Here is a 22,373-nt window from a genome sequence, read left to right on the forward strand (position 1 = left end):
GATCAATGAGATGCAGGTCTATCCGCATCTATACACACACGTTTCGATTACACAATGCACAAAGACGAGCAATAACATGGAGGCAGACAACACTTTTTTTTTTTACAAATAGATCTGTAATTAATATTTATTCTCAATCCACAGGATAAATTTGTTTTCTACAGATTAGAACAATATATCAGTTTCGTGTTCGGTAACAAAAATTAGGAAATGTGCTACTTTTTTTTTTTCTTTTTAGAATATTTTTGCTAACAAACAGGAAACTGAATCATAAAATAAATCTGCTGTATAAAAACGAAAAACAAATTATATTTATTTTGTAATATCGCAAATTAAATATCCCCTGTATAAAACAATAATAAAAAATAATAATCTTGCTCTGGTAGAGATTAGTCATATCTTCCTAATTTTATATTAAAAACACTCCGTTTTAGGGGAATATATAAGAACTCTGAATATATCTAAATTTCATTTGTACCTCAAGCTTGAGCAAGTTAGTAAAATAAGCTTTTGTTTTTAAATAATTACTATCCACAGTAAAGATGTTTAATACCCAGTATACAAAGCAATCACTCTTACAGGAGGCCATTTGTCTTGCTTGCCTTGACGGTGAGCTCAAGTGAACAAATATTTTGTTTATCAACAAGACTGTGGGACCTCAGTACAATTTGTGCAACCACATCTCCTGTGTAAGTGCCTGTTTTGTAAGGTGCACAAGCAGATTGCCAATGTGCTAGACTGTGGGATAAAATATACATATTTACAATAGAATTTCTTCTTATTTTGACGAAAATGACAGTATTCTACCAATTTCACATTTCTCTAGTCCATACCAAGTCCTGTGTCGTGGTGACGCTCGGTCTTGGTCCTGATTTCTCTGTAGGCTTAAATCCTGAGAAAATCTTAGGTCTCCACAGCAACTTGCTGAGTTACTTTAACTTAAACAGCAACTTAAAGGCAGGTAAATTGTACTTAAATATGATGACAATTCATTGGTTCTTTTTGTTTTCCTCTCACGGACAAAAAGATGGAAAAAATATATACTCATAACACAAGTCCTCTTAGAATGTCTTGAGTCTCGGCTGAGTAACATCTGACGTTTTCTTAATAACGGTGGCTCTGGTTTCATGGTCCTTCCGAGTGTTGATTAACGTGGAGGAGCTGGCTGTCTGTGAGAAAGGGTTTCCTTCTGGAAACACTGGCCAGGAACTGTTATAAGGCATGGGGCACTTCTCCTCCTTTATCGTGACCTGGAGGTCTGGCTTATTAGACGTTACAAATGTCGCCATGCCTGGGAGATTGTAGTAAGATCTTGGGCTTGCTGTCCGTACACATTCTTTATTTTCACTGATCTTTTGACTTTGCAATCGACTCTTTAAATTAAAAACACAGAGTTGTGTTAAACTATTATGCATTCTCATAATCAGAAATAAATGTCAAGCTCCTGGCACTTCATAATGAGGCATTTATTAAAACAGGCATCAGGCATAACTTGACATAACTTAAAAAAGGAAAAATAATCCTGTGTACAAAAACTACACAAACCAAAAATAAAAGGCACTTATTTTATACTCATTTTTTTCTTACAAATTTGCCAAATAAAATCCTGTCCTTTTTTTCCTGTTAATTATGTTGTAACTTGTAAGCATTTCATATCGGGGAAGCATTTACTAGCTCTCATTTTAATACTTAACCATAAGTAGTATATATTATCAACATGGTACTATAAAATTCTTCAGTCTATAATTCTGATGAAACAAGTTACAATTACTGTATATGCCAGTTTACGCTCAGACTGATTTTGCATCAATATTTGCAGTTACTTATATTACTCTTAAGGGCCCTACACACTGTGCAATTTGGGCGATTTGAACGATAAACGATATGAACAATGAACGATTTTTCAGTAACTATTTTTTATATATACACTGAACGATTTGACATTGCAAACATCAATATCGTCCAAATTGGCTTGCAATGAAAAACGATGACAGACCAATGATGAACGACTGCAGGGACGCTTCGGTGCCTCCACACTGAACGATATATCGTTCATTTTTGAACAATATCTTTTATATCTTTCTAAAATGAACGATATATCGTTCATTTTTTAACAATATCTTTTAAAATGTCGTCCAGTGTGTAGGGCCCTATATGTGACCTGTATTTTCACAATTTTGGGGGGAAAATGAAAATTTTACTAAAAAAGCAAACGTTTACCAAATATGTTTTGGTATATACGTTCTGTATATTCAAGTACAGCCTGCAAAATATTATCTTGTGTTACCGGTAAGTACAATGGGCTAAACTTTGTAAAACTTTTAATTTCTTTTATAATTGAAAATAATTAATAAAGTCGCTGCTAGTTTTGTTCGAGTTTTGTAATCAACATCATTTTGACATTTTAAAACATGGAGCATCAATGCAATGTTCATGACGGATAGCCTTTTAAGATGAAGGTAAGGCAACCTTAATAAAAGCAGGACAAAGTTTAATATTTTAAATAAATGGGTCTAGGTTTTCATGGCTCCATTTTTTATCAAAAATTTCAATTGACCGAAAGTGTGTTAAGAAATGCATTCAGTATAGACGGGTCATAAACTGCGGCATTAAAGCAGCAGTTTTATATACTTACTGTGTATTTAAGAACACTGAACAAACCTATTACAATAAAAGGTCCCAATAATAATTATACTACTGAGAAGAAAGTTCTTACGTTGTTGGTTATTATTTTTTTTAGATATACCGGTACTCTACATTATTCACTCTACAGGATTTTTCTAAAACAGTATATCTTGGCAAATTAATGGGAAATGAAGTAGAATTTCAAATGTTCTATTTAAAATAATATCTACAGTAACAGATTCTTCATATGTACCTTCTAAATGAGGCAAATACTGGTGCTGCAGGAATGGTCAATTCTTTACATTGACCCCAAAGCATTATGGTAATCATGTATCAGTAAATAATCACACTCAATCAGCAACGTGCAGTCAGGCGAGTTAGTGCCTCTCCTGTCATAATGATTAAAATAATACAAAGAAGATATTTATAACAGATTCTATGATAAATATCTTCTTTTATTATTTTTATCATTCACCTTCCCCCAGTAAATCCCTGCACATTGGGGTGGGAGGCAGCGGGACAGATGCCTCCCGCTGCTAACACTAAAGTACGGGTAGCAGGGGGCGGGCATGGCGAAGCCATGGGCTGTAAAAGCCCATTGAAAAAGTATGGGGAAGCGGCACCAGTACAGATGCCTCAATGACAGGGGCGTGCATTTAGCCCACATGAATGCATGCCCCTGTCAGTCCCGCAGATGTGATTGGACCAGCGGATCCACTAGATCCGCTGGCCAGCGGGCACATGCGGTGGCGTGATGCGGCGGAGAAAGGGTGGCTGGCGGCAGACCTGGTTCCGAGAGGATCCAATCATGGCTCGGCGCGTCATCACCCCGGCCCCTCAACTGACTTATATAAGCCAGCGGGGAGGGAGCAGGCAAGAGGTCCCGAAGATAGAAGACGCCGGAAGCCCTGGGGTGGCGGCGGCCATAAAAAAGAGCTCAAAGAACGCCGCCCTCAGGTGAATGTGCTGCATAATAAACTATTTAAACATTGTGTGGTGTTTTTATTTTAATAATTTTCTTTACAGGTGGAGTACGGGTGCCAGTGAGCCCTTAATGTCCGGGCATGCCGTGACAGGCTTTCTGGGACCTTTAGGCCAACTGTAAAGAACAATATTAGTATGTCATGAACCCCGCACCCACCGCCACCAGGGGTGCGGGGTATAGCACTGGGTGGTTGTTGGCTCAGGAGGGGGGACCCCATTTACATTTTTGGGGTCCCCACTTTCTGGGGAATGCCAACGCTGGGCTGACTGGTTTGGGGGGGTGTTTAATGCTATGGCAGGGGGACCCCATACTGAGTGTCTTCCCTGCTATGGCATTATCCCCCTGGCTGGTTTAGCCTAGTGCTGGTTATGGTTTTTTGTCTCTCTGCACGGTGTATCTGCCCCCTCTGCAGTGCAAATAGTTTTGTCCATTAGCTAACAAATTTGCTGCTGTGATCAGATCTGAATAAGGCCCTTAGCTATATAGTAAACTATATCGCTCATTTTACCCCTCCTGAGTGAGATATAGTTTACTATATCGTCTAGTGTGTATGCAGCTGACGACGAGTGATCTGTGGCAATTTGGACTCATTGTACAAAGCTGCATGCTCTGGCCGGCCGCGGCATGACGTCACTGTGCGATACCGCTAGTGTGTATGCCTGCCGTCGGGCGGCAGGGTCCGGGAGGGGAACACTAGGCAATGTCGCTTACTGAGCACATCGCTTAGTGTGTACCCACCTTCAGATGATAGCAGCCATGCCTTGAGGACTGTGATTTATTGTTTTACCTAAAAGGGGCAAAATGTAACAGACCGATCTGTTTATTGGGGGTAATTCCAAGTTGATCGCAGCAGGAAAATCTTTAGCAGTTGGGCAAAACCATGTGCAGTGCAGGGGGGGGCAGATATAACGTGCAGAGAGAGTTAGATTTGGGTGGGTTATTTTGTTTCTGTGCAGGGTTAATACTGGCTGCTTTATTTTTACACTGCAATTTAGATTGCAGATTGAACTCACCTCACCCAAATCTAACTCTCTGCACATGTTAAATCTGCCTCCCCTGCAGTGCACATGGTTTTGCCCAATTGCTAACAAAATTCCTGCTGCGATCAACTTGGAATTACCCCCATAGTATCCACCTTGTAAAGGAACAGAATGTCACAATGAGGGAAAATGGCTAATCCATGAAAACACTTTGGGGCTATGCAACAACAAACATGACTTCCCTCATATGGACTACAGAGACCAGACTATACAATTAGCAGCAGGTCCCTAATCAAGTCCCAACCAAGTATAATGGAGACCTGTGTACCTTGGCGATTGCAATGTGTGCAGTACTTAAGGTATAGAACCTGTTTATTATAGTCATCTCCCTGTAACTAAAGCATCTGACACATGATATGCAGCTTACTTTCAAGAAAGGGCTCCTCCCAGCACAAACAGCAAAACACTGCTGAAACGTGAGGAAACCATTAACTCCTCCAGAGCCACAGCACACCCGACGGTGATCCATTAATTATCTAAAATTTATCCACATGTATTACAGCATTATGCTGCTTATTTTTATCCGCTGGTCACCAACATTGCTATGTGCTACAGTGACTTAGAGCCCACATAAACTCACCCTGACTTTGTAATGTGTATAAAATTAACTTTATTAAGTAGCTGATTATCATCCTCATATATTCTATTATTCATGGAGCTCAAAGAGTCTCTCCGTGGTGAGCGCGGTCTCTGGCTGCAGATTTCCTCTACAGCCGTGGGAGGTCAGAGAGGGACAAGACTTACAACACAATGTAGATACATACGTAACAAATTCTCTAAGTTGTCATATTACTTGGCACACATTCTCTGCGGGCAGACTGGCTTTACACACAGTTGGAGTAACTTTTGAACGCCCTGTATTCTACTGCACATGCATCTTTCAAAATAAATACAAATCATGAAGAAAGCAGCTGATGTAAGTGGTTGTAATTTAGTTTACGGTGTTGGACCGTCTTTCACCCAACAGACCCTGCTCTTCATGATTACGTTAATATTATAATTACCTATCCTAAATTAAATGATGACTAGGGACTGTATGATTTTTCTTTCTTATAAAACACTAGTGAATGAATTTACAAGTAACTGCAATAGTAAATGAAGCAGAGCATCACATACAGAATCGCTGTAAGAAGAGCTGTTTGAAGCCTCCTCAATAGGGTGGTTCTTTACGTGTTGTTTCTAATTTAATTTCCAAACAGATTCCAAAATGTAAAAACCTACTAAACCCAGACAAACAACTTAGCTTCAGAGCATGATCAGGATGGACTGTTTCCTAGCATTCATAAGGTACCCTACAAAAGCAACGATTTACTGAGATTCCATCATGGCAGACTTCACACTATCCCAAAGTAATAAAGGAAATAGATGAATTAGGATCTAGAACCACAATGGGGCCCATTGAATGGTCCAGAAGAACTTTTGCTTGTGCGCCAACAAAGTATATTTTGGAAATGACATTAAGGATATGTTTTATAGCACACATTTGCTGCATTGTTTTTTTGGGGAAAAAATCTGCCCTCACCTCGCTAGTCAATAATCCAACCCAGTCTTAACCCAGGCCTTACAAGCTTAATCAGACGGAGATGAGATTGATGGCCCTGTAAATGATTGTACAGTGTGCAATCTGGGTTCTACCAGTACTGCGTTTGCTGTGTATCCTGATTTACATCCAGGAGGAGAGAGCCAGGACAGTCTGTGACACTGACAGGCTGACAATGTATCACACAGGGAAGAGCGGTGACTTTTTCACTTGACACAGGAAAAATCACTGTAATATAAAAGTAGTCATAAGGACATACACGGAACAGTAATAGTACTGCAATACACTGCGGGGAAAGAACAGACAGAGGACCTGCTCAGTAACAGGTATGGAAATAACCAGCAATACCCATGTGATTCCTGGCCTACAAAATTGCACTTATGCGCTCTAGTTTACATCGTTATCAGTCTTAAGCGGTGTACAATGGGATTACTACATACGCTTAGCACAGATCTTTTATATATGCATAAGCAGAAGTGATTAAAATATAAAGCCAAAAATGTGACACTTACCACACTGTCCTCGTCACTGGGAACGCTGTCTGTTTCACTCTCTGACAACCAAATAAAAGTGAAAACAAAATGAAAACAAACTGAAATACAGCACACTGTGACACATGCTGCACACAGAGACAAGGGGACGTACTGATCTGGATATGATATAAGGCACTTCACATAATAACTGAAGTTTAGTACAATTAGTTATTACAAATGGAAAGGAGAGCACAGAAACAAAACAGGGTCATCCTCATGGTCGATAGATTTTTTTTTCTATATACATTCACAAAGAATGTAAGGAACGAGATTATGTAGCAATAACCAATGCATACCATTAAGTGTTACTTGGATGATCCAGGTGTATAAAGATCACCACAATAAAGAACCTGCTAAATACATTGAAAAGGAGTGATATCGTTCGGCTACATATTTATACCATGTCCATTCATTAATTAGGACTTAATTCAGTGCCAATCCTTATGTTCACTTGTTTGTGATTTCTGTCTGTCTTTTGAAGCTTAGTGGCTCCTACTTGTATATAAGGAAGTGCTATATTTGTTGTACCATGGAAACATTTATTTTATTCTGTATCATTGTTTTTTTATGCTGCATATACATTTAAGTTTGGACACGTTTCTCTCTTTGAAACTTTCTGCAGATTTTAAGTCTGCAGAGTTCCATGCTTTTTTTTGGGTCTGAATCAGCCCAAATGTCTCATGCCACAGTGATGGCACTAGTTTCTATCCAATTCATTTTCACTACAAGCCCAGGTAAATTGCTCCAACTGAACGGAATATCACGCAATCACACAGCCACATGTTGGTGATGGGTTGGCATCAGATGATTACATTTTGCCCACTCACCTGCGCATGAAGAAACTGGTGAGATCTGCAGCGGGTAATACTGTGCCCGAAGCGGCAGCTGTTCCTCACTTTCTGTCATTACTTCCACAACCTGGCAAACATCGGGGGGATTGGTGACAATCATCTCTTCTACCATGTTTGTGTGATATGCAGACCCATCTGCCACAATTGAGAAGTACAGGTTACAACATCCAGTGAAAACAATAAGCAGTGTCAGCTATGAGATCAATGCAATATGCTACCAATGTTTTATTCTAATGACATAATACGGTTGTGCAAAACCTAATGTTTACAAAAACATGGTCCTACGGCTAAATCAAAAAGCTTGTGCTGCAGTTATATAATTGCACTGAGCTGTACTATGGTCATGGTTATCAGACTCCCCAATGGTGACTAGTGAATGAAGACTTTTTGTAACCAGTATAGGCAAGCTTCATATTGCACAACAGCTATGAAAATAACATCCATAGAGTTTATGGTATAATAAAATCACAATATACATGCAATATATTATATGGTGCAATTCACACAGGAGTCTGCCAATGCAGTAGATACTTGCGGAGTAAAAAAGGCATTTAAAACTATTTCTAGCGACACAATGCTGGGTCTAAAAGCAGAAATAGTTACAGCATAAACATTTATAAGCTTAAAATGAAAAATTACAACATAAATGCATGGAATAAAGTCTCTACCAAAGACAATTTTGTTGTTGTTGTAGTATGGGATAATGGCCACTTTGGTTTCATACCCACGGGTGGAAGTTATTTTTTTAAATGAAGTATTTTTTATTGAGGTTATATTTTTATAGAATATAGCATATAGAATATAGCAATAGAAAACATAGTAATTCGATTGCTGCCCATATAAAATGTACGGTACAAAATACAGTTCAAAAAGTATGAAAAAGTATGATTATAAATATAAATCATCATCATCTCAGAACAAGAATAAAAGATCACAGAGGGCAACTGGGAAGGTGTGGTACACCCATGGGACACATAAGGGAGTTTAGAGCAGGCGTGGCAGGCCTGTGGCTCCCCAGCCGTTGTGAAACTACACAACCCAGCCACAGTTTTAGCATTCCCTAATAGCAAAACTGTGGCTGGGCATCCTGGGATTTCACAACAGCTGGAGAGCTACAGGTGGCAAGGACTGGTGTAGAGAGCAGAAGGTTCCAGACCCAAGGCAAAATGAGATGATTGCCAAATAAACCACACTTTATCAAATTTAGCAGGGAATTTGTGCTTAATATACATAAAGTGCTTATGAGAAGCAGTACAGCTCACCGACCTAATCCAGGAGCTATGCAATTAGGGCAGGAGTTTGAGGTCAACCACCCAATCTTAGCCAAATGCACTGGAGTCCAATAGATTCTATACAGTATATAGAGCTGTATCTGCTGAAAATGGGCTTGGGCCAAAGCCAAATGGTGGAGCCAGTACCATCATCTAGTCATCATCCATCAGGAGGGCCAAGTAACCCTCCCACCGTAATCTCAATGACTGTAATCTCTCATCTCCAAAATGCAGTATCAGGGGGGGAAAGAAAAAAAACATAGAAGATGTTGTGCTTACGAGTGCCTCAGGTATAACCGTTACAGTTTAACCCCAGTCGAGCAAAATATTAGGCACAGACTGCACCAAAATAGGGGAACAGTGCTCTAGGGAGGATGTAGCAAGCATAAATGGAGGTGGATTAAGCGGACTACCTGGTACCAGGTGAAGTAAATCCCAGTGCACATCCCCAAGGTCAGATTCAACAACCCATCCTGGAGATGCACTAGCTGAGCAGCCAAATAATGTAAGCTCATATAGGGAAGAGCAAGGCCCCATTATACCCTGGTACAGCAGAGGTTCCCACACACGGTCCTCAAGGCACCCTAATGGTCCAGGTTTTAAAGATATCCATAGCTCAGCACAGATCATGAAATCAAACTGACTGAGGTACTAATAAAGTCACCTGTGCCTAAGCATGGATATACTTGGACCGGGCTATTAAGAAAGTCAAATACCGGGCTATTAAGGAGACCGTACTGTAGACCGGAAAATGTAGCAAAATCTATAATAATTTTGGTTGTATAACCATGGATGATCTTGTAATTCTAATTAATTATCCAACCCTGCAATTTTGTACAGCTTCTTAAATATCTCCAAAACGAGAAAGTAAAACTGGACAACATGGCACTCCTTCAGGTGATTGCACCACCCATTGGTGAAATTGCAGCATATATTTTGTTGTTCATATGCCCCCAAATTACAATAAACCCAAGGGAGGGTGGAACGAGGGAGACATAAGCATTGGTGTGTATGCTGTATATGATAATGGGCCTGATTCAGAGATGATGGAAATGCAATGCTGCATGCAAGCAGCATTGTATTACCATCTGATAAGAAGGCGGGACATGCAGGAGATGTCTCAGTAGAAGAGACGTCTCCTGCATGTTGCTGCGATCCCCAGCACTGCGACAGACATCGCAAGCTGTGACCTTGTTGTTCGATGCAGATGGCCGGCTGAGTAAGCTTACACAGCTAACCCACGGAAGCGGGGGGGGCTGAGAGGCCAGGAAGACCCGTGGCTCTCCCCTCCCAAAAAATGCAGGGAACGCAGGCCTCCCTCTGCCCTCTCCCTTCAATCAGGCAGCAGTAGAGGGGAAGTGTGGGCGAGAACAGACCTTGTGCAGCTGCAGAGTCCCAATAATCGGGAATCTGCGTGCGGACACTGACCTGCGATCAGGTCTGAATCAGGCCCAAAGTTAAAAAGGGAAATCCATCTGCAGGAAAAATATCATGCTACAAGGGCCAATTGCTAAGAGGTCACTGTAGTTGCACCCATGAGAGTAAACTACAGGTATAAGTAAGGAGAAAGAAAAATTACTCTTTATTTTGACACTATATGAGAGGGGATTTAAAAAAATAAGGTTTATTAATACAGTATAAAATGCAATCACATCAAGTGAGATGATTAGAAAGAAAAGACACACATATAAAAGATAGCCAAAATGGTATTAACAGGTCTGGATCATCAATAACTCCATATATCAAAATGTGTAGGAGTATCCCTCACGATGTAGTTTTATGTAGATCCAAAAGATAGTGAGGTAAATTTACTGAAGGTGGGAGGTTTTTTTTTCTTCGGGTGATGCTGCCCATAGCAACCAATCAGATTATATCTTTTATCTTCTACAAGCAGCTAGATAAATGTTACATAGAATCTGATTGGTTGCTATGAGCAACATCCCCAATTCTAAAGTAAACTCCCACCTTAAAAAAATTACCCCAGTTTTTCAGGAAGTATAAAGGCTTAGGGGGTCATTCAGATCTGATCGCTGCTGTGCGTTTTCGCACAGCGGGTGATCAGATCCAAACTGCGCATGCACCTCACTGCGCCGGCGCATTGCACAGCTGCAACGGGCATCAGCGCCCTGCGATGGGATTGTGCGAAGGATCCATTTGCACAGGCGTTCGCAACGAGATTGACAAGAAGAAGCCGTTTGTGGGTGGCAACTGACAATTTTGAGGGAGTGTCCTGAAAAACACAGGCGGTATCAAGCGTTTTCAAGGAGGGTGTCCGATGTCAAATCCGGTCCCGAACAGCCTGATGTGATCGCAGCGGCTGAGTAAGCCCTGGGCTGCGCAGAGACTGTACAAAATCAGTTTGTACAGCTCTGCTACACATGCAATCGCAAACTTGCACAGCGAAAATACACTCCAGGGCCAGCAACAGAAATCTTGGGGCCCGGTACAGTGATATCTCGGGCCCCCTTTAGAGATATTAAATATATATTTGCAAGGATACTGGAGTACTACTGGCTGTCTTCTTGGAAAGTTGTTTCCTGTGTGAATTTGTATGGACATCCTATCCGTATCTGTTTTTAACGCCCGTATTTGACCCTTGAGGTCCACTTCTGGTAGGATCTTGCTGTTTCCACCTTCCTTCCGAAAATTATAAACGTAGGAAGTAGATGAGTTTTTATCAGTTGGACGTATGTGAACGGCTGGAAGCCTCGGCAGCCCTGTTTGTGATGCTTTGAGATTAATCTTTGAAAAATCCTGATTGTCCATCTTGTCTGATTACATTCTGATAGGCGCTAATACCAAAAGACATACCCCTGATGAAGTCTAGTTACTAGACGAAACGCGTTGGGTTGTTATACTTAATGTTATCTCTGAATATCATATGAGGAAGAATAAAGATACTGCACTAAGTTGCTGATATTCCTCTATCAACTCCAATGGTGGAATATTTGAAGAGAAATTACATCATTCTGTCTATGTAATATGATGAACATGCTTCTTTACTTCTGTATATTTTAATAATTTTTTTTTAATGTAAGAATAGTTCATGTTTATGTTCTTAAAACTAATGAGAATTGTGAAAACCCACTGGGTTCTCTGTATTTATAGGTTGTAATTACCTCTGGGCGCCAATTTCCCTTTCTTCTTTATATATATATATATATATATATATATATATATATGTATATATATATATATATATAAAACACCCACAAATACAGTGCCGGAAACTTAAACTAATTGTGGGGTGCTAATATGAATCAGGTTCGGGTGATCAGAGTGGCAGACCTGCTTTCCTCCCTCAGACACAATGACAACACACATTTTACAGGATCCAACTCCATTTTATTATTCTAACAAAATTAACATTAAGACACTGCTGTGGAATCCCAACCTTTGTCTAGCCTGATCCAGATAAGGACTTCTCTGCATACTTGGATTTCCAAGGACCAGACTTTCAAACCACTCCTTTTCAGCACAACCAGCAAGAATATGGAAACCCCTTGAATATCTACACAGACGAGCAATTATCACCATCTTTACATGGAACTGTGTGAGAGGTACTATTAAGGGTATTACCAGCTGACTGCAAAAATAATTATAAGGAGGAGGAAATCTGCACTTTAATAAGTCCGGGATCACTAAAATAATGGTTGGGTCCTTTCCAGCAATTTGAATCAATAATACCTCAGAGCCAATCTTTATTTTTAATTTTTATTTTATTACATTTTAATTGTATGGTTAATTCCTAATACCTTTATCCTCACGTTTTTAATACATGTGATAATTATGTTTATTAAATATTACAACTGATCCAGTGGTATTTGATTCATTGAATAATTGGTGATACAACTCCTAGCGCTGGTACCCCATTACATAAAAATTAACAGGACTCACTAAATTAAAGCAACCATTACTAAAGTGGCTAAGTAAATTATCTCCCAAGGTGAATGAAAAGTCTCGTACACCCATCTTTGGCACTAAGCAGGTATGATGCAAGGACAGGTGAGCAAGCTGGCATCTACAAAGCACAGTCTCGTAACACCAGTGTGAACACTTAAGCAGGTATATTGCGCGAACAGGTGAGCAAGCTGGCAGCTAAAACAAAGCACAGTCTCGTAACACCAGCGTGGACACTTAAGCAGGTATATTGCGGGAACAGGTGAGCAAGCTGGCAGCTAAAACAAAGCACAGTCTCGTAACACCAGCGTGGACACTTAAGCAGGTATATTGCGGGAACAGGTGAGCAAGCTGGCAGCTAAAACAAAGCACAGTCTCGTAACACCAGCGTGGACACTTAAGCAGGTATATTGCGGGAACAGGTGAGCAAGCTGGCAGCTACAACAAAGCACAGTCTCGTAACACCAGTGTGGACACTTAAGCAGGTATATTGCGGGAACAGGTGAGCAAGCTGGTGTCCCTTTAAAGCACAGTCTCTTAACACCAGTGTGGACACTTAAGCAGGTATATTGCGGGAACAGGTGAGCAAGCTGGCAGCTAAAACAAAGCACAGTCTCGTAACACCAGCGTGGACACTTAAGCAGGTATATTGCGGGAACAGGTGAGCAAGCTGGCAGCTAAAACAAAGCACAGTCTCGTAACACCAGTGTGGACACTTAAGCAGGTATATTGCGGGAACAGGTGAGCAAGCTGGCAGCTAAAACAAAGCACAGTCTCGTAAACACAAGCGTGGACACTTAAGCAGGTATATTGGCTTGAATAACCCTGCTGGGCGGAGCTTGCATAAAAGAACTCTAAGTCCTGACATTTCTCAGTAGCAGGTATATTGCATTAACATCAGCCTTACACTGCTTGGCGGAGCTTGCATAAACAAACTATAAGTGCTAGCATCCCTAAATAGCAGATAATTACATTAAACTTTTAACTGTAATGTAAGCTGCTGGGAGCACATATAACCAATACTTTTTCAATATCTCCGCAGCAATTACCAAGGGGTGTCTACACCCCTTCCCCCTACCAAACAATCCCAGATGTGGGTACCAATATGTAAGGGGAGCCTACCCCCTTTCACAACATTCCAAAACAAATATGCGTGGCACAGTACTAGTGGGGAACCTCCCCCCCTCAGAATACAATATATTGCCCCAACATTGCAGAGTCCTTGCAGCGAAAGGGGTTAAGCAGGGCACATACAAATGAGGGGACCCAACCCCGAATTATCTATACTTGCGGGGTCATTGTGATGATGGGAGCCCACCCCCTTTTATTACTACTAATTGTCTCCTAGGGCACTGCTGAAGGGGAGCCTACCCCCGTATCATATTGTCCCTATATGCAGAGTCTTTGCAGCGGAAGGGTTAACCAGTGAGGAGCACTCATGAAGGGGAGCCTATCCCCTTTTTACATAACCTGTGGGGCCACTGATGAGGGGAGCCGACCCCTTTAAAAAAAACAAAAACATGTCCCCATAATGCAGAGTTTGGCAGCGGAAGGGGTTAACTGTGCAGTAGTAGGTCACCACCTGCTGCGGTGCTTCTGCCACCTCCGATTGTCTCGGTCTTCGGCGCCACCCGGGATGCAGAGCACCGCACCGGGGATGCGCCCTTGAAGCAGCCGCTGACACAGGATTCCTCTTCTGCTCCGGTCCCGGTCTTCTCCCCACCGCTGGTCCACGCCGTCCTCCGCACTTCTAGCTCTTCCATCCGGGATCCTCTTCTCTGCACCGTCCGTCTCAGCACGCTGCCCGATGTCCTCGCTGGGGTCTTCTCGGGTCCTCGCCGTACTCCAGCCGCCAGGGGTCCTCGCTGGGGTCTTCTTCCCGGGGTCGTCCTTCGCGGTGCCTGCGCGCCCATCACCGCCAGGTCCCGCGCCTTCCATGCAGCAGCCTGTGAAGTCCTCCTGGGGCCGTTCCTCCACCCGCTCCTCTTCGGTCTAGATCCGCGCCGGACTCCTTCAGACGTCCCCACGATTCTCTTCACCGGCAGGCAGCGGTGTGGACGGCTTCTCCTCCCCAGGGGTCCTTGCTTCTGACCAGGTCACCGGCTCCGCTCCCAGCGTCTGCACCTGTCTTCTGTTCTGTGGCCACGATCCCCCTGGCGCTGGACACTCCGATCTCCTGGCATCTCGGTGACGTCTCCCACTCTCCAGCGGACCTCGGTAAGCCACTCACAAATTACATGGCTAGGGCTCCTCTGGACACTTTCCCATCTCCCAGGTCTCCTTCCCGCGCTGGGGACCCGCTTATATGGGTCTCCCTTTCTCCGGACCTCCCCTGTCCTCAGAGGTGTAGCGAGGGTGGGTCCGGTGGAGCTCGAGCTGCAGGCGCTGAAAAAGTTAGAGGGCGCAGGGAGTCACACAAATGCGGAGACTAGGTAGAAAACTGGGCAGGCCAGAGGCAACAGCAGGAGACACTGACAGCCGGCACATGCCGGAGCTCTGCCGCCCTCTTTATATGTCTCACTGTCTGCTTGTAATTGTGCAGCAGGGTTACTTCTGTCCTGCAGCATCATTCTCTGTCCCCACTGCTGCAGCACCTCTTTCTGGCGCAACTGCTGCAGCATCCCGCTCTGCCACGGCTACTGCAGAACCTCCCTCTGACCTGATTACTGCAGCACCTCTCTCTGCCCTGGCTGTGGCAGCACCTCTCTCTGCCCCGGCTACTGCAGCACCTCCCTCTGCCCGGCTACTGCAGCACCTCCCTCTGCCCCGGCTACTGCAGAACCTCCCTCTGCCCCGGCTACTGCAGAACCTCCCTCTGCCCCGGCTACCGCAGAACCTCTCTCTGCCCCAGCTGCTACAGCACCTCTCTCTGCCCCGGTTTCTACAGCACCACTCTCTACATTGATGCTGCAGCACTTCTCTCTGCCCAAGTTGGTACAGCACCTCTCTCTACACTGATGTGCAACACCTCTCTCTGCATTAGAAGCGGCAACGTAAAATGTATAAGTGGTTCTACTGTCACATAATGTGTATAAGCGTCTCTACTGTGGTGTAACATATATAAGCGTCTCTACTGTGGTGTAACATATATAAGCGTCACTACTGTGGTGAAACATGTATAAGCGGCTCTACTTTAGTGAAACGTGTATAAGCTGCTCTACTGTGTGGTGTAATGTGTCGGAGTACTACTGTGCGGTATAATGTGAATTGGTACTATTCTGTGACCATGCCCCTTCCCCATGAAGCCACGGCCCTATACTGTATATTTGTTGCGTGCCTTCGGCGCACACTGTCCCTGTTTTTAACTGGGGGGGTACCCAGAGGAAACTTTTGCCCTGAGCCCCATAAGGTCTAGAGGAGGGGGTGGCGAAAGATAACCTTGCTCCGGGCACCATGGCACCTAGCTACACCTCTGCCTGTCCTTCGTCCTAACTGACTCCTTGCCCTCGGCAACAGCCCGCCTCAGGACACTTTTGCCCTGCAACCTAGGAGGGGGGGGGCAATCAGTGAGGGGCCCAGTTTCCCGGGTTTTGTGTTGCTGAGGATGGGGAACTAATTATAGAAGGCAGTGGCGCCAAATCCCCCTGCCTAGGCTGACAGGGACAGGAAAGTTTAGCCCATGTTCTATCCTGGGCTTTGTAGTTCCACAATGTAAATTAAAAAAAAAACAAGGGGGTCCCCATTTTTTAAATAACTTCAGGGTATTACATATTATATATTTTAATTAAAGCGCAACGGAATTTGCTCCACTATATAAGAAACTGTTAATAAATAAATATATTCATTTATCTATACATATTTAAATATGTATAACTCTCCTTCCTCCCCCACACAACCCACAGTCTGTCTCTCCCCAATGACTCCATGCTGCATTCTCAGCTCCCCCACCCCATCCCAAAGCCCTGTATCCCCTCGCCAATCCACTGTTACACTGGGAAGAGACTTGCCTGCGTTGCACTTCCCGGTATCCAGACCCGAACACCTCACAGCAGGTACCATGCGGCCCTCACACCCCACCAGAAGAGGCCAGCACAAGGCACAGGAATCCTGGCCAGCGGAGCTGCTGCCATGTCCCATAACTGCTGCAACAGAGCTGGACCCAGAATAGCGAGCGCAAACTTACGTTGCATAGTCACTGTGTGTAAGAGGCTCCTGTCACTCTGAGGCTGTGACCACAACACCTACAGCTCGATGCCCTATTTGGACAAGACGGCTCACATCCCTGCCAGGCACTAAGTGGCATATCCTTGGGGCCCTTCTGATACTTGGGGCCAGTTACAGGTGTCCCCTTTGACCGCCCCTGTCGCCGGCCCTGATACACTCCCCCTGTAGACGGCGACTATCTGAACGCAGGACAGCAAAAAACGCTGCCTAGCGATCAGATCTGAATTACCCCCTTAATTCAGTGTGATCTAGGTACATATCTTGAAAACAGAACCAGTCGTATGTGACAAACTGCCACTCAACAGTAGCTTGCATAAAAATAGAGACAAAGATCCGAGACAGCTTGTCATCAAATAAAGAGACCTGTACCTACTATATACATGTCTCTTGATTGACCAGCTGTCCCAGTTCTTTGGCTCTATTTTTATGCCAGCTACTATTGAGTGGCAGTTTGTCACGCACTGAACTAAGCCATTACACTTACTGACACATTGGGGTCAATTCTATTCAGCGACAGTTGAATAGCGCCGGGAATTAGCTCCCGACGCTATTCAATTCAGCTCCAGTTAAATCGGCGATGGCCCGTTCTCGCCGACTAAACAGGTTGAATTGTCGGGAGAACGTGCATTCTCCGACTTAACTCCCGGGTGGAAGGCTGATTCCCGACAGAATCAGCCTCGCACCGGCCGCACGGCAGCACTTTTGTCGGGTTTCTTCTCTCATCCCCCGGGGATGAGAGAAGAATTCCCGACAACTGAGGGTCACTCGTCGCTGTATTGAATAGCGCCGGGAGCAAACTTCCAGCGCTATTCAACTGTCGCTGAATAGAATTGACCCCACTGTCTTTTGGATCTACATAACTACTCTATAGTGAGGGATACCTTTACACATTTTGATATATGGAGTTATTGATGAGCCACACCTGTTAACACCATTTTGGTTACTTTAATTTGTTTGTCTTTTGTTTACTTTCGCCTCACTTGATGTGATGCATTTTGTACTGTATTAATAAACATTATGTTTTAAATTGCCTGTAATAGAATAACCTGGCACTCTTGAGGTTTGCCAGGTTAACTCTACTTCTGTGTGCTGTCCTATCTGGGTACGTCCTATATGGCAGGACTACCTTTTAGCTGGATATAGCAGATTCCTCCAAGGGAACACAGTTGCCATATTTTCAGAAAGGTACAAGGCAGACTCTGCGCCAGACAGGGGTTGCTTGAGAATTCAATGTTGCGACCAATAGTGCGATGATGGTGGAGTGGTCGGATCCTCCAGTGCAGTTGAGTATTGCTCAGATATGCAAAGTGGGTGTTGCAGGGATTGCTCAGTCCATAGCACGGTAGTACACAAATGTACTGCTCAGATTTTCACATTTGCAAATCTGTGAGAAATCGTAGCCGTGCACGAATTGTGAGCACTTCTAAAATCAGGTTCTCGGTTATCAACAAACTCTACAGCAGGGAGTATTCTTCATATCTGTAGTGTCAGCTAGTGAAGCCTAGTAATGCCCAGTGATTTCATGTCATGTTTCAGAACAAAGCCACACTTGTAAGCAGAAATTATATTTGTACTTGTAAAATCCATGCTCACAGTTTTCTTTTTATGCAGCAACATTCAAACATGGTTTCTGTATTTTCTCAGGCCTTGTCCAAAATGGATTCAGTATGATTTGCCGGCATTTGTGATCCCGACGGTCATAATACTAATCATGGGATCCCGAAGAATGAATTACCGACAGGGGCGAATATGGGCTATTTTCCCCTCTCCCCTACACCCTAAACCATCATTCCCGCAGCCTTGTCCTAACCTCCCTCCGGTGGTGCCTAAACCTAACCCCCTCCCCGCAGCCTAAACCTAACCCTCCCTACCCTGCAGCCTAATCCTAACCCTCCCTCCCCTGCAGCCTAATCCTAACAGCGCCTAATCTAAACCTAACCTGCGCTATACTTACAACGGTCTGGATTCCGGTGTCGGTGTCCTGACGCTTTCGGAATTCCGAAGTCGGCATTCAGATGGATGCCGGGATTCTGGAGTCTGTATTCCAACTGCAGGGATCCTGACAGCCGGCATATTAACAGCATCCCGTCCAAAAAAAAACACTGCATGCATAGGAAAACGCTTGCAAGTTTACAGCCTTATTCCTGTACCCAGTTAAGGGCCCTACACACGTTGCTGCCTCCACACTGAAAGATATGAACGGTATCTCGCTCATTAATGAACGAGATCGTTCATATCTTTCAGTAATATCGCCCAGTGTGTAGGGCCTATTACAGTTTGTGGCTCCAATGGACAAAAACTTGGGAGGCCACAGTTCTAGGTACATGTGTTCTACGCAACAGCTGTGCCCTTTAAACAGCTTTCAAACTGTCCATCTATAGTAATACTGTGAAATATTAAATGAAAGATTGAAAATAAGATTTTACTTACCGGTAAATCTATTTCTCGTAGTCCGTAGTGGATGCTGGGGACTCCGTAAGGACCATGGGGAATAGACATGGGCACTTTAAGAAAGAATTTAGATTCTGGTTTGCTCTGGCTCCTCCCTCTATGTCCCTCCTCCAGACCTCAGTTAGAGAAACTGTGCCCGGAAGAGCTGACAGTACAAGGAAAGGATTTTGGGAATCCAGGGTAAGACTCATACCAGCCACACCAATCACACCGTATAACTTGTGATAAACATACCCAGTTAACAGTATGAACAATCACAGAGCATCAGATAAACCCTGATGCAACTATAACATAACCCTTATTTAAGCAATAACTATATACAAGCATTGCAGAAGAAGTCCGCACTTGGGACGGGCGCCCAGCATCCACTACGGACTACGAGAAATAGATTTACCGGAAAGTAAAATCTTATTTTCTCTAACGTCCTAGTGGATGCTGGGGGACTCCGTAAGGACCATGGGGATTATACCAAAGCTCCCAAACGGGCGTGAGAGTGCGGATGACTCTGCAGCACCGAATGAGCAAACACAAGGTCCTCCTCAGCCAGGGTATCAAACTTGTAGAACTTTGCAAAGGTGTTTGAACCTGACCAAGTAGCCGCTCGGCAAAGCTGTAATGCCGAGACCCCTCGGGCAGCCGCCCAAGAAGAGCCCACCTTCCTTGTGGAATGGGCCTTTACTGATTTAGGCAGCGGCAACCCAGCCGCAGAATGAGCCTGCTGAATCGTGTTACAGATCCAGCGAGCAATGGTTTGCTTTGAAGCAGGCGCCCCAAGCTTGTTGGAAGCATACAGGATAAACAAAGATTCTGTTTTCCTGACCTTAGCCGTTCTGGCTACATAAACCTTCAAAGCCCTGACCACATCCAGTGACTCGGAATACTCCAAGTCAGTAGTAGCCACAGGCACCACAATAGGTTGGTTTATATGAAAGGATGAAACCACTTTCGGCAGAAACTGTGGGCGGGTCCGCAATTCTGCTCTATCCGCATGGAAAACCAGATAAGGGCTTTTATGTGACAAAGCCGCCAATTCTGACACACGCCTAGCCGAAGCCAAGGCTAATAGCATGACCACCTTCCACGTGAGATATTTTACTTCCACCGTTTTGAGTGGTTCAAACCAGTGTGATTTCAGGAAACTCAACACCACGTTAAGATCCCAAGGTGCCACTGGAGGCACAAAAGGGGGCTGAATATGCAGCACTCCCTTTACAAACGTCTGAACTTCAGGCAGAGAAGCCAGTTCTTTTTGAAAGAAAATGGATAAGGCCGAAATCTGAACCTTAATGGAACCCAATTTAAGGCCCAAAGTCACTCCCGACTGTAGGAAGTGAAGGAAATGGCCCAGCTGGAATTCCTCCGTAGGGGCATTCCTGGCCTCACACCAAGCCACATATTTTCGCCATATACCTTGATAATGTTGAGCCGTGACATCCTTCCTAGCCTCTATCAGCGTAGGAATGACCTCATCCGGAATGCCTTTTTCTGCTAGGATCCGGCGATCAACCGCCATGCCGTCAAACGCAGCCGCGGTAAGTCTTGGAACAGATAGAGCCCCTGTTGCACAAGTCCTGTCGCAGAGGCCACGGGTCCTCTGTGAGCATTTCTTGCAGATCTGGATACCAAGTCCTTCTTGGCCAATCCGGAACAATGAGTATTGTTCTCACTCCTCTTTTTCTAATGATTCTCAGCACCTTGGGTATGAGAGGAAGAGGAGGAACTACATAGACCGACTGGAACACCCACGGTGTCACCAGTGCGTCCACAGCTATCGCCTGAGGGTCTCTTGACCTGGCGCAATATCTCTGCAGCTTTTTGTTGAGGCGGGATGCCATCATGTCCACCTGTGGCAGTTCCCACCGACTTGCAATCTGCGTGAAGACTTCTTGATGAAGTCCCCACTCTCCCGGGTGGAGGTCGTGCCTGCTGAGGAAGTCTGCTTCCCAGTTGTCCACTCCCGGAATGAACACTGCTGACAGTGCGCTTAGGTGATTCTCCGCCCAGCGAAGAATTCTGGTGGCTTCTACCATCGCCACCCTGCTCCTTGTGCCGCCTTGGCGGTTTACATGAGCCACTGCGGTGATGTTGTCTGACTGAATCAGAACCGGTTGGTCGCGAAGCAGGGACTCCGCTTGACGTAGGGCGTTGTATATGGCCCTTAGTTCCAGGATGTTGATGTGAAGGCAAGTCTCCTGACTTGACCACAGCCCTTGGAAATTTCTTACCTGTGTGACTGCCCCCCACCCTCGGAGGCTTGCATCCGTGGTCACCAGGACCCAGTCCTGAATGCCGAATCTGCGACCTTCGAGAAGGTGAGCACTCTGCAGCCACCACAGGAGAGACACCCTGGCCCTGGGGGATAGGGTGATTAACCGATGCATCTCAAGATGTGATCCGGACCACTTGTCCAGTAAGTCCCATTGGAAGGTCCTCGCATGGAACCTGCCGAAGGGAATGGCCTCGTATGATGCCACCATCCTTCCCAGGACTCGAGTGCAGTGATGCACTGACACCTGTTTTGGTTTTAATAGATTCCTGACCAGTGTCATGAGCTCCTGAGCTCTCTCTATCGGGAGATAAACCCTTTTCTGGCCTGTGTCTAGGATCATGCCTAGGAGAGGCAGATGAGCTGTAGGAACCAACTGCGACTGTGGAATATATAGAATCCAGCCGTGTTGCCGTTACACTTCCAGAGAAAGTGATACGCTGTTCAGCAACTGCTCTCTTGATCTCGCTTTTATGAGGAGATCGTCCAAGTACGGGATAATAGTGACACCTTGCTTCCGCAGGAGCACCATCATTTCCGCCATTACCTTGGTGAATATTCTCAGGGCCGTGGAGAGACCAAACGGCAACGTCTGAAATTGGTAATCACAATCCCGTACCGCAATTCTGAGGTACGCCTGATGAGGTGGATAAATGGTGACATGAAGGTTTGCATCCTTTATGTCCAGAGTCACCATAAAATCTCCCCCTTTCAGGCTTGCAATGACCGCTCTTAGCAATTCCATCT

General features: G+C 44.4%; 1 protein-coding gene across 2 annotated transcripts in view; it reads right to left on the bottom strand.

Moving 5' to 3' along the window:
- Positions 1-148: 148 nt before the first annotated feature.
- The window catches only part of IRF2 (interferon regulatory factor 2), a 190,814-nt gene continuing 168,589 nt past the window's right edge, over positions 149-22,373 (bottom strand). For both annotated transcript variants that reach the window (XM_063920713.1, XM_063920712.1), the window contains exons 7-9: positions 7,551-7,709; positions 6,703-6,743; positions 149-1,373 (exon numbers count right to left, since the gene is read on the bottom strand). In XM_063920713.1, coding sequence (XP_063776783.1) covers positions 1,062-1,373; positions 6,703-6,743; positions 7,551-7,709 — 512 coding nt within the window. In that variant the 3' untranslated portion in view covers positions 149-1,061. The remainder of the gene's footprint in view (positions 1,374-6,702; positions 6,744-7,550; positions 7,710-22,373) is intronic.

This window comes from Pseudophryne corroboree, chromosome 1 (genome assembly GCF_028390025.1).
Source record: "Pseudophryne corroboree isolate aPseCor3 chromosome 1, aPseCor3.hap2, whole genome shotgun sequence".
Classification (NCBI taxonomy): Eukaryota; Metazoa; Chordata; class Amphibia; order Anura; family Myobatrachidae; genus Pseudophryne; species Pseudophryne corroboree.